The sequence below is a fragment of the Oryctolagus cuniculus genome, chromosome 1 (genome assembly GCF_964237555.1).
Source record: "Oryctolagus cuniculus chromosome 1, mOryCun1.1, whole genome shotgun sequence".
NCBI lineage: Eukaryota > Metazoa > Chordata > Mammalia > Lagomorpha > Leporidae > Oryctolagus > Oryctolagus cuniculus.
The window spans coordinates 67,904,792-67,917,724 of record NC_091432.1 but is presented as its reverse complement, the minus strand read 5'-3'; the positions used below and the strand labels follow the sequence as shown (position 1 = coordinate 67,917,724).

General features: G+C 40.2%; 1 protein-coding gene across 2 annotated transcripts in view; it reads right to left on the bottom strand.

Moving 5' to 3' along the window:
- The window catches only part of ACER3 (alkaline ceramidase 3), a 158,150-nt gene that overhangs the window by 10,576 nt on the left and 134,641 nt on the right, over nucleotides 1-12,933 (bottom strand). For both annotated transcript variants that reach the window (XM_008263677.4, XM_008263685.4), the window contains 2 exons: nucleotides 11,836-11,937; nucleotides 9,056-9,160 (listed from right to left, as the gene is read on the bottom strand). In XM_008263677.4, coding sequence (XP_008261899.1) covers nucleotides 9,056-9,160; nucleotides 11,836-11,937 — 207 coding nt within the window. The remainder of the gene's footprint in view (nucleotides 1-9,055; nucleotides 9,161-11,835; nucleotides 11,938-12,933) is intronic.

Genomic DNA, 12,933 nt, shown 5'->3' with positions numbered 1-12,933 from the left:
ACCTATCTCAAGGATCTAGAAAAACTGCAGCAAACCAGACCGAAATCTAGTAGAAGAGAAATAATTAAAATCAGAGAAGAAATCAACAGGATTGAATCCAAAAAAAAAAAATTACAAAAAATCACCAAAGCAAAGAGCTGGTTTTTTGAAAAAATAAACAAAATTGACACCCCATTGGCCCAACTAACTAAAAAAAGAAAAGACCCAAATCAATAAAATCAGAGATGAAAAAGGAAATGTAACAACAGACACCACAGAAATAAAAAGAATCATCAGAAATTACTACAAAGAGTTGTATGCCAGCAAACAGGGAAATCTATCAGAAATGGATAGATTCCTGGACACATGCAATCTACCTAAATTGAACCATGAAGACATAGAAAACCTAAATAGTCCCATAACTGAGAAAGAAATTGAAACAGTAATAAAGGCCCTCCCAACAAAGAAAAGCCCAGGACCAGATGGATTCACTGCTGAATTCTACCAGACATTTAAAGAAGAACTAACTCCAATTCTCCTCAAACTATTCAAAACAATCGAAAAAGATGGAATCCTCCCAAATTCTATGAAGCCAGCATCACCTTAATCCCTAAGCCAGAGAAAGATGCAGCATTGAAAGAAAATTACAGACCAATATCCGTGATGAACATAGACACAAAAATCCTCAATTAAATTCTTGCCAATAGAATACAACAACACATCAGAAAAATCATCCACCCAGACCAACTGGAATTTATCCCTGGAATGCAGGGATGGTTCAATGTTCACAAATCAATCAAGTGATACACCACATTAACAGACTGCAGAAGAAAAACCATATGATTATCTCAATAGATGCAGAGAAAGCATTCGATAAAATTCAACACCCTTTCATGATGAAAACTCTAAGCAAACTGGGTATGGAAGGAACATTCCTCAATACAATCAAGTTAGCCCGGGAATAGGGGGCAAAAAGTTGAAACCAGAAGCTGAAACGTAAGCCAGATTGGGATCCGTCTGATTAGCCCGGGGAGCAAAGGACGGGAAGCCAAACCGTGGGGCGGAGACGTAAGCTGGGTTGAATTCGCCAGGCTAGCCCGGGGAACTTAGATTGAATGCTAGTGGCGGACACATAAGCTACGCTGTGTTACTCGCGGAAGCCGCCGCGTGCAGAGAGAGCACGGGGCGTGAATAGATAGGGAACGGGGCTGGCGCAAGGCCGTGGTGCAGACGCGAAGGGCGTGGAGACCGCGGAGCGCGCGAAGCCAAGCCGCGCAAAGCCGGGAAGCTGCGCAGATGAGAGAGGCGCGGGCTGAAGCGGCTCAGCCGGGAAGCCGCCGAGAAGTAGCCTCGGGGCGGGCAGCGGGAAGCTGCGGGGATAAGAGAAACAGAAGTTTAGAAGTAAGATGAGAGAAATAGGAATGCTGGAAGATAGAAGTAAAATGGGAGAAATAGGAATGCCCGGAGATAGAGAAATAGAGAAATAGAAAGGCCTCCCTACAACACTGCACTGTGAGAGCTTGGATTCGGTCTGCCTGATTAAGTGAGGCGATGAGCACGATGAGCACCTGCGGCGGCTAGCAGCTTATGCGCCGCAGGTCACCGAAGACAGGCACGAATTAACATCAGTAAGGCCTCCCCACAAAAAGGCAATGAGAAGGCTTGGATTCGGTTTGCCTGATAGGGCTTGTAAGCCCCTGCAGGCAGAGCAGAGCATGCGCTGCAGGGCACCGAACACAGGCACGCATCAGCGCCTAAAAACCTCCTCACAACATGGCGAAGAGAGGACCCGGATTCGGTTTGCCTGATTGATAGGACTTGTAAGAGCCTGTGGCAACTCTAGCAAGTAGAGCAGAGTGTGTGCCGCGGGACACCGAAGACAGGCGCGTATCAACGCCAAAAAATAAAAAGAAAGGGGGATCTGTGGGGAGCAATCCGGACTGGACTGAGTTACTGGAATTAAGACTTATTCTATGCATCTGCTCTCCCACAATATGGCGCTGGGAGAGAAGTAAACAGCTTCCGCACAGCTGCCTCCAGTTCAACCAATTAACTGTAGGACTTTCTCCTGATTGGAGAGCAGCGTACTTGGCGTGTGGGCAGCCGAGTTAGGACTGGCGGAAGAGGACTATAAAGGAGGAGAGAGACGGCACGCACCAGGAACATCTAAGAGGAACATCTAGCTGAAGGAACACCTGTGCAGCCCCCGAGAGACCCGGCCGGCGGTGTGCCGCTCCCCTGCGGAAGTGGGGAATGCGGCCAGGGGGAACTGCCCTTCCACGGAGGTGGAAGGGATAGTAGCCAACCCGGGAAGAACCAGCAGCAAACCCGGGGAGGGCCGAGCAGACGAGAGAACAGCGCAGGGTCCTGTGTCGTTCCTCCACGAAGAGGGGGAGCGACAGAGGTAAGTTATGGGGGGGAAAGCCATTGTAATCCATAAGCTGTACTTTGGAAATTTATATTCATTAAATAGAAGTTTAAAAAAAGAAACTAAAAAAAAAAAAACTGAAAAAAAAAAAAAAGACAATATTGCTTTGTAACTTGCTGAACTTATTTTTGCAATTTATTTTAACAGGCTTCCGGGCAATCAGTACTCAATGAAACAGCAATGGGTAATTAGTACTTGTTTTATATTAATGCAATTTTAATTTTAATTAAATTCAGATAGAGATATATCAGCATCTTAAGTCATCAGGTGTAACTGCTAATTTAAATTGGGTAAAGGCAAATGAAATAAATGTGTCTAAATGTAACTTTTGTACACTCAGCATGTTATATTCTATAAAAACTATTTGAGTTAGTTTATAAACTGTTTATGAAAATAGTTCAACATTGCTTAAAGTAACTCAGGCTGAAATTTGATGTGTTACCTTATTTAAAAATGTTATCTTAAGTTGGAGATTTTTAACAGGTTATTTCAAAATGTAAATCAAGGACATTGGCAGATGCCAAACATCACAAGTTTACTAATCTATTCCTCTTTGACATAAAATCAGAATCTGATCCTCTGTTAAAGTAATCTATTATGTTCTCTTGATGTCTCTGTTAAATTCTAATTGTTTGAAAACAGATGATTTTTTATTAAGAGCTATGTGTTATTTAAATATGTGCTTATTTTCAAACATTTGAATAATCACCTTGTAACAATGATCAAATTTGGTTCATATTATGTCATGATGTTAAGGAATCTTATTTCAACCAGATGGTTTGGATTTTGAGCCTTCTTGGCATTCCTGACAGGCATTCAAAAAATCAAAAATCAAAGTTTCAAAGAATTTAGACTCTGAAATTTCCAGTAAATTTTGAACTTCGGTTTTTCCAGTTTGGGCCAACTTAAAAAATCAAAGATGAGGGACATATATATCTTTCTCATCTTGTAGAGATGCCAACTAATCAGGCTATTTGGATTATATTACAAGTACTGTCAAGATGTGAAGTGGTGCTAAATTTTAAGTTTCTATAATATAAAATGGCATTGATACAAATGTCTGAGAATTAAAAAGTCTAATGATCTTATGCTACTAGACATGATGGTCATCTTAATGAGAAAGCCCAAGAGGCCTAAAAGAGTTAAATGCTTTGTAAAATCCTACAGGTGCTTTCAAAAGTACCGTGTAAAGTAAGCAAGTGCCTCTTGTTGGTTAATGAGTTTTTTTAATTTTAAACATGGAAACTTAAAGTCTTTTGTCATCCACAGTTTTATATATCAGATTTGCTGCTTGTAAAACTAAAACATTGTTGATTCTCTGTTTAGCTGTCCTATAGGTTCCGATGGACTTTTATCAGCCATATCTAGTGTACTCAGTATTTTGGGACAGCTCTGTAAACAGAAGAAACCAATAATGTATTACAGGTACCAACTGAGAGAAAGTATAGTTAACTGAGGTTGCTAAGAACAGAAAGTAATTCAAATCAATTGGTAATTTACAAAAAGGAGTTAATTTTTTTAAAAAAAAAAAGCTATTATGGAAACTGCTATATTATTCTATTATGTTATGTTATATGTGTATACATATTGTATGTCTACATGGGAAAATTTATTAAGAGTTTTATTTTAATTGGTTTATAGATAAAGGGTTGCCCATAAATTTAAACTGCTAAAGTTAATCAAAGGTACATTTTAATTCATATGACCTGAATCTCTGTATCAGATGTTTTAAATTTGTTGGTAGAAAGAAACTAAAAACATTTTATATGCTTGTGCTTGAATTTGCTGGTTAAACAAGCTATACCATGTTAGATATTTAAGAGATGTTTCTAAATACTTGTAGTCTTAAAATTTATAGAAGGCATTGGACCTTCTGGTAAATGTTTTCTTAAGTTGTTATCTAATGGTTGAAACTGTTGCAAAGTTTTCATGTGCTATTGCTACTGTCAGTAAGCGATATGGGACTGGCTCCCTCATTTCTCTATTCTAAGTCCAACTTGTTCTCTCATTTCTCTATTCTCTTTGAGGTAGGAAACTAATTCTATTCTGAAGGAATCTCCAAGATGCAACATTTGATCTTTATATCTTATAAAAGGGATGGCTAACATTTTCTGTAATAGTGTAGCTAAAATGAAGGCTTAAATTATAATTTCACAGCTAGATTTACTTCACCATCATCAAAGTAAACAAGGAAAACCTCCCTTTCAGACCAAAGGGAGAAAAAGTTTTAAAGTAAGGATATAGCTTTCCTCGTGGGCATTGTCTGCCTCAACATAAACCACTATATAACATGCCTGTGACTATAGACTTCTAGTTTAGGCCACCAAAGATTAGAGATGGGACTTGAGCACCCCCTTGACTTGCATCCTCTGGTCTTCTTTAACAAAAACCAGGAGGAAAAAAGCTAGGCATCAGAAGCAATGTAAAGATAGGTGGCAGGACTATTAAGTGTAGCTCTGTACAGTGATCTGCCATCAAGGAGACCCAACAGGCCAGTCCACTGCAGTAGCTTTCAATGTGTTAAGCCTGGGCTTCAGCAGAAGTCAGCTTGTGATGAGCCCTGGTAGCTCTGCCAGCCAAGAGTTGGATCACTGGAAATGGACCTGCCCTGGAGTTGAAGGATGACCAGGTCAGAGCCACAGATCTTACTGGCTCCAAGCTGAAAAGCCCTTCACCCAGCCCAGCTTCCAAAGTGACTACTACAGCTGAGAAAATGGCCAAGTAGGGTCAGCAACATTGCAGGCAGAACTATAAACTTCCTGTTAGAGATGCCACCTCCTTTACCTGGCCAGCTCTCCTCCCAGGCCAGCTAAGTAATGGAAGTCAACATGGTGCCTTCCCCAAGGAGGTTCACACCTCCCTTAGGATGTACCCTATGAAGAGATAGATAAGTCTGGGCCTCATAATTTACAAGGCTTTAAAGCCCACCAGATTATTATCAGGCCCCTTCTGTCAGTTTCTATTGGCCTCTCAATCAGAAAACTTAATTGTAGCTCAGATAGCACCTTTCTTAGGTTCTCTAGTTACAACTCTGTCCTTTGTATCTAGCCCACTTGAGCCCCATTCCTTTGTAACCACAGTCTCTACCAACAATGGCTCTACTCCCAACCTGTGTGTACTGATGGTCCTCTCCCCCACTTAATGTTGTATGATTGTTCAGAATTTCTCTACAGACAAACCCCACTACCTGCAAAAGTTAAGTGGCCTTTCTCTCAGTCTTGGCTGGAATCAGCTTTAAACCGCGTCCATCAAACTGTCTTCACAAGGGTTCAGAGACCCCCCTCCATTTCCTCTCCTCTATGAAATCCTCTCATTACCTGGTTAATGCTACTCTTACAATCACTGGTGACTATTCTCACCCTGTCTTTTATACTACAGTGAATGTTTAAGTGTTTACAGCAGGTTATAATGGAACAAACAAAGGCCTTCAGCAACCAGATGATCAACCAAATGCTGCTACAGGGATATACTCGGCTCCCCACCCAGGAGACAGCAGCTTGAGACATCGCCCCATGCAAGCGAAGAGTACCTCATCGCCCCATGTCAGCAGGAAGTAGCTCTAAAGACAGATCATCATCCCTCTACCCATCCTGGACTTTGGGGACTAATGTAATCCCATACAACTTCTGCTTTATAAAAAACAAAAGAGGGGAATGTTAGGAAAATGGCGCAGTTTTATCTATGGCGCGATCTACACCCTGATTTACATCCTAGGCCCTGGCTCCCACTGCCATTGCTAAAAGCCAGGTAGCCACATGGCCCGACCTCTGTTGTCAGCTCCACCCCCATCCTAATGGGATTTGCTGCTCCTGCTTCCCTTCCCGCCCTCCGGCAAAGTTTTAAAAGGACCTGTTCCTGAACACGTGGCTCTCTTGTCTCTTCTCTCCTGCTCTCTTGGCTTCTCTCTTCTCTCCTGCTCACTCTCTCTAGCCTCCTCTTCTTTCTCACTCCCCTCTCTCCTCTCTCCTCTTTCTCTCTTACTCTCCTTCTCCTTCTTCGACCCTTCCCTCCAGTCTGCTGGGTTTTCACCAATAAACCCTTTCCCTTAAAAAAAAAAAGTACGTATAACCTAAGGAGAGACACTTGACCAACAGCTTTCCATACATTTCATTCTGAAACTACTTACTAGGTGGGCATTACTATTCTCACTGTGCATATGAGAAACGGTCCCAGAAAGGTCAACTATTTCATTTAAGTGACCACAGCTAGTAAAGGGCAGAAGCAGGACTTTGAATGTAGGTTCTGTGACACCTTTAACTAATACAAGGAACCCTAACTAGCCCGTGACCCTGGGCACGTCACTTATCTCTGGGCCCAGTTTCCTTCATCAAATGAAGAAGATGGTTTCTAAGATGTGGTGCAGGGCTGGGGAATGTCTTGCCAGTGGGTCATATAAGGCCCTTGAGATCATCTGGTCTGACCCCACCAAGGCAATTGCAGGTGGGAACTGAAATTCAATCAGTCTACAGCAGGCTGATTTTTAAGTTAATAATTTTGTATGGCTCACAAACGGTGTTGTAAATAGCTGGTCCTTGGCAGAAAAAAAGGTACCCCATCCCTCTTTAGGAAGACAGAAAATTCTGGGCTCAAATCCAGGTGATAACACTAATTGGCCATGAGATCATGTGCAAAGTACTTGACTTCTCTGAGCTTATTTTCCCCAAGGATAACATAACTGCCTTAGGGGACTGGTATGAAGACTAAAGGACGTTTATATGTATACACACATATACACATACATATATTTTATATATTTACACATACATATATACATATAAACACGCATACACACACATAAAGTCCCTAGCCCAAATGAGGCTATGTGTTAAAAAGTCAAACTGGTTTTATGGAAAGTTTGAAACATAAACATAACTATCTATTACATAAAGTTGTTAAAATTATCTTTCTGTTATTTGTAGCATCTATAGTGGTTATTTATGCTTTTCTTCTTGTTTAGTGGCACCATGTGTGCTAGTTAAGTTACTGCACTTTAGTTCTAAATCCACTTTTTTCACAAATTGATTTATTGAGATACAACTGATATATAAAAAACTGCATATACTTAACGAATACAGTTTGATGAGTTTGGATATATGCATACACCATGAAACCATCACCACAAAGTAATAAACGTGTTCATTAATACCAAAAGTTTCCTTGTGCCCCTCTTTATTTTTATTTTAAAGATATTTATATATTTATTTGAAAGGCAGAGTTATAGAGAGAGGGAGAGAAAAAGAGATCTTTCAGTTACGGTTCATTCCCCAAATGGTTACAACAGCTGGGGCCAGGCCAGGCTGAAGCCAGGAGTCTGTAACTCCATCCAGGTCTCCTACAGGGGTGGCAGGGGCTCAAGTAACTTGGGTCATTTTCTGTTGCTTTCCCAGGCACATTAGCAGGGATCTGGATCAGAAGTCAAGCAGCTGGGACTTGAACTGGCATCCATATGGGATTTCCATGTTGCAGGCAGTGGCATAACCACTGTGCCACTGTGGACCCCCTTTTTTCCACATATGAATTCATTTTTCACTGATTTTATAATTCAGACAAGATTTTTATTCATTTTACCTAAAAATCATGGTATCTTTTATGGTGCTATAAATTTTTCGTATTTATAATTTCAAATGTCTGAATAAAGAACATTCTAAAACTTACTTTATGATTCTGTCCTAACTTCTGAGTCATTCCATTTTTCTTTTATTGTTGTTTTGCTAAATTAAATAATACTGTGATAAACATTTTTGTTTTTACATACATATTATAATTTTATGGGTTATTTCTTTAGGATAAATTCCTGGGGATATAATATCTGGAATTAAAAAAAGTAAACATTTATATGAACACATGATGTATTGTCAAATTTCTGTCCAAATGGTTGCATTAATTTACATGCTAGGTAATGTGAGATCAAACCACTTTCAGTGTAAACTTTAGGAGAATTTCAAAAAACTATAGCTCACTTTATATAAAATGTATCCCCTCCCTTTTTAAAAGAAAGTTTATTTGTTTCTCTTCTACTTGAAAGAGAGAGGGAGAGAGGGGGAAAGGAAGGGAGGGGGAAGAGAGGGAGGGAAGGGGAGACAGAGAGAATCTTCTATCCACAGGTTCACTCTCCAAATGCCCACAACACACAGGGCTAGGTCAGGCTACAGCTGGGATTTGGGAACTCAATCCATCACCTGCTTCCTCCTCCAGGACACATCAACAGGAAGCTGGAATTGGGAGCAGAGCTGGGACTCGAAGCCAGGCCCTTCAGTATGGGATTCAGGCATCTTAATTGTTAGGCCAAACACCTGCCCCTGGCTGCCTTCCTTTTCCCTTCAAAGTTTGACCAATATAAGCAAAGATGTGCTGATCAACAGGAAACCAGAAATGTTTCTATCTTGTACTAAAAATGGAGATTAATGATCTACCTAAAATAGACATCAGGTGTCAGAGGTCAGTACAAGTGCTTCACTTTAAGGACAAGGAAACTTCAGAGAGGGGAAGGGACTTGCTTAAGGTTACTCAGTGGCAGAGGCAAAGCTGGATCATAAGTTGTGGATTTTGTATCTTAATATTTTACATACACTCCATCCTACTCAATGAGTAAAGGAAAACAAAACCAGCCACTCCAATGTGAGGCCAAACAAAGTCTCCGCTTCCTACCTGAAAAGGATGTGAAGATAAGAACCAAGGCCAGTTAAAATATGCCACCATGCATGGAACTGGGTGGTAACACCTATGATAGGGGGCACCTTCTTTCGAAAATTCCTGTGTGGAAAGGGGGAAAAATCACCATATTAAATTTTAAAAATATTTAGTAAATATAGAACACTCTGAAGTAGCATTCTCAAATATGGCTATTATTTAATTTCCTTAGTCCACCATGTTGTTTTCCACAGTGTATGTTGCTGAATAACATTCCTGGCCAAAACTTCTTGAGCAAATGACTCTTGAGATAAAAAAAAATGTGTGAAACATCATACAGTTTATCACCGTCTTGGAGATTTTTAATGCGTATTAACAGATTAAAGGCTTTGAAAAACCCTACCAAAACCAAAATATCTTCCATTTACTTTCAGGTGACTAATATATGGATTTTTTCAGGTAATTCTTATTAATACTTCATGGAATAAGTGTTTTTGGAACATATTTTGGAAAACAGAAGTGTAGTCAGCTATACACTTAATAAAACTAGCTCTATGCTCTTCCTGTATCCTACATACAACCATCACCTCTCACAGCACCATATAGTTCACAAAATTGTTTTATAGCTGTCATTTCACGTCACAGTCAGTGATTATTTGGGAAGGCTATTAATTTTACTTTACAGATTAGGAACCTAAAATTCAGAGAAAACATAATTATATGAGTTTCCCAGGTCAATGAGCTAGTGGCACAGCTGGGTCTCAAATTCTGGATCTTCCATGTATTAGAGGAGAAAAACCATGTGAAACTTCTCTAGACATCTGCATGAATTTCTGAGATGACTTCCACCTCCAAGAGCCTGCTTTGCTTCTCAGTGGTTCCTTCCCAGGGGATGATGCCCTCCCTCAGCAGATGGAAAGCTTCATGGTGTTCTGCTCACTCCTCATTCAGAACCACTCACCTGGAACTCAGTTTTTTAAGCAGGATACATTGCTTGCTTGTCCACATTTAAGGTCTACATTTACTTATTTAACTTTTTACAATGAAGAATTTCAAGCATTCAAAAGTAGATAAAATAATAAAGTACTAATTATCCAACTTCAACAACTTACCAACCTATGATCCATCTATGGCATCTAAACTCTTATCTACTTCTCTCTCCCATTTTACTTTGAAGCAAATACCATATATTATAACATTTTTATCGCTAAATATTTCGCTATGTAATTCCAAAAATTAAAACCTCTTTTTAAAATTTTTTATTTATTTGACAGATAGTTAGACAGTGAGAGAGACAGAGAGAAAGGTCTTCCTTCCGTTGGTTCACTCCCCAAATGGCCACCATGGCTGGCGCTGCGTGGATCTGAAGCCAGGTGTTTCTTCCTGGTCTCCCACGCAGGTGCAGGGGCCCAAGCATCTGGGCCATCCTCCACTGCCCTCCCGGGCCACAGCAGAGAGCTGGACTGGAAGAGGAGCAACCGGGACTAGAACCAGGCGCCCATACGGGATGCCGGTGCCGCAGGTGGAGGATTAACCAAGTGAGCCATGGTGTCGGCCCTAAAACCTCTTTAAAACATAACCACATACCATTTACATATAAAAATATTAACAATAATCCCTTAATATCAAATAAGAAATTACTGAACAAAAATCCAAGTTTGTTTGTTTTTTTTTTTTTTTTTTTTTTTTGACAGGCAGAGTTAGACAGTGAGAGAGAGAGACAGAAAGGTCTTCCTTCCATTGGTTCACCCCCCAAAATGGCTGCTACGGCCGGTGTGCTGTGCCGATCCGAAGCCAGGAGCCAGGTACTTTCTCCTGGTCTCCCATGTGGGTGCAGGGCCCAAGTCCTCCACTGCCTTCCCAGGCCACAGCAGAGAGCTGGACTGGAAGAGGAGCAACCGGGACAGAATCTGGTGCCCCAACCGGGACTAGAACCCAGGGTGCTGGCGCCACAGGTAGAGGATTAGCCTAGTGAGCCGCGGTGCCAGCCCAAGTTTCTTTTAAGATTTTGTTTTACAACTGGTTTGTTTGAATCAGGATGCAAGAAAGGCCAGTGGATTGCACTTGGTTAATCCATCTCTTAGACCTCTTAATCTATGTCGTCCTCTATGTGTTTCCATCACCCCCTATTCTGCAATTCATTTGCTGAAGAGATCAGGACACGTATCTTGTATACTTCTTAGTCTAAACATTGCTAACTGTTGTGTTATTCATTATATTTTTGTTTGTGCAAAACTATTAGGTCACAGAATCTGCAGCTGGAATGACTCACTAGTTTAATGTATCTAACAAGACTTTATGAAAATTAAGGCCTAGAGAGATAATATCTTATGATTATCTTAGACATGGTTGTAAGATTTAAATTCTTGACAATACATAATTGCTGATAAGAAAAGGAACGCTTACCTTTCTTAGAAAATAACATTAAGCATGTAACAGCATAGATTTATATTCATGTTGTTTCATATGCTTATTACAAATCATCTCTAATTATTCAAGAAAGTAGATGAAGTAGGTTGCAAAGATGTACTCAAAATTTGATTAGCTATCTAAGCCCTATGAAGTACATACACAAAAACCCAAGCCCTTGTGGACATGATGAGGTATTCTCCAAACTTTTAGGGAGTTTACATGGGTACTCCTACATCTCAACCTTATTGAACTGCATACAGCTGCTATATATCAACAATGGTAAAAGTTCATCTCAGGGCATTATTATTTCTACATGCCTATGAAACTCTCTGCTTAACAGAATGTTTCTAAAAATATTTCTCAAGAAATGAAGAATTTCATCTTACCTCAGTGAAACACAAAAGATGTTATCTATATTCCATAATAAAAATCCAAACAAAAATACACCCAAAGAGGTATAACCCAGTCCTCTAAGCCATGGATAAACCCTGTGGGGCAAAAAAGAAAACAGAAGGAAAATTCTCTTAAGTCATGTCATAGTCAAAGCTTGAAGTTAACACTTTTATGAGAAGGAAAGTTTTTATTAGTATTAAAATGAAACCTATCCTTTAAATTCTCTAATAGATTTGCCTACTATATTTAGCCATTAAAAGGCACTGGGCCACCAAGACTTTGCAAAGTATATAAGGAAGGCAACTGAAAGTGTCCAATAACTCATTCAGGAAGAGGAGACATGGGACTGATGGATTAGAATTAGCACAGAGTCACATACTCTGTGTCAGGTATGTATTACACATACACACACACACACACACACACTCATTAACTAAATCAGTAATACTAGCTTAATTCAGAAAGTTCAGGGAAAAGACTTATTATTAAGTGAAAAAACTAGAATTAAAATTTTTGCACTAAAACAAGCTTATCTTTTATTATTTATAAAAAATTTTCATTTGAGAGACAGAGAAAGCAAGACAGATAGTGAGGAAGAGCTTGAATCTGCTGGTTCCCCCCTCCCCTTCCCCAATGCCTGCAATGGCTATGGTTGGGGGGGGGGGGCTAAAGCCAGGAGATGCGAGCTCAATCCAGGTCTCCCATATGGGTGTCATGAACCCAACTACTTACGTCACCACCCTGCCTCCCAGGGGCTGCCTTAGTAAGAAGCTGTTATCAGAGGCCCAAGTCCTGATTGAACCTAGGCACTCCAATGTGGGACATCCTAACTGGAGGTTTCACTGCTAGGCTAAATGCCTGCCCCTAAACTTATCTTTTAATTCCATTTCCATGAACTTTGTGATGTACCCTTGTATATATTGAGTACTTGTGTGTGCCAGACACTGTTCTAGGCACTAGCAGTGAATAAAGAAAAAGTACTTGCTCCCAAGGAATCTGCAGTATAGTTGGGGGAAATAAACAAGTAAATATATAACTGGTTATGAATGCCTTGAGGAAAAATAAGAGCTGCTAAGGGGAGAATGATATGG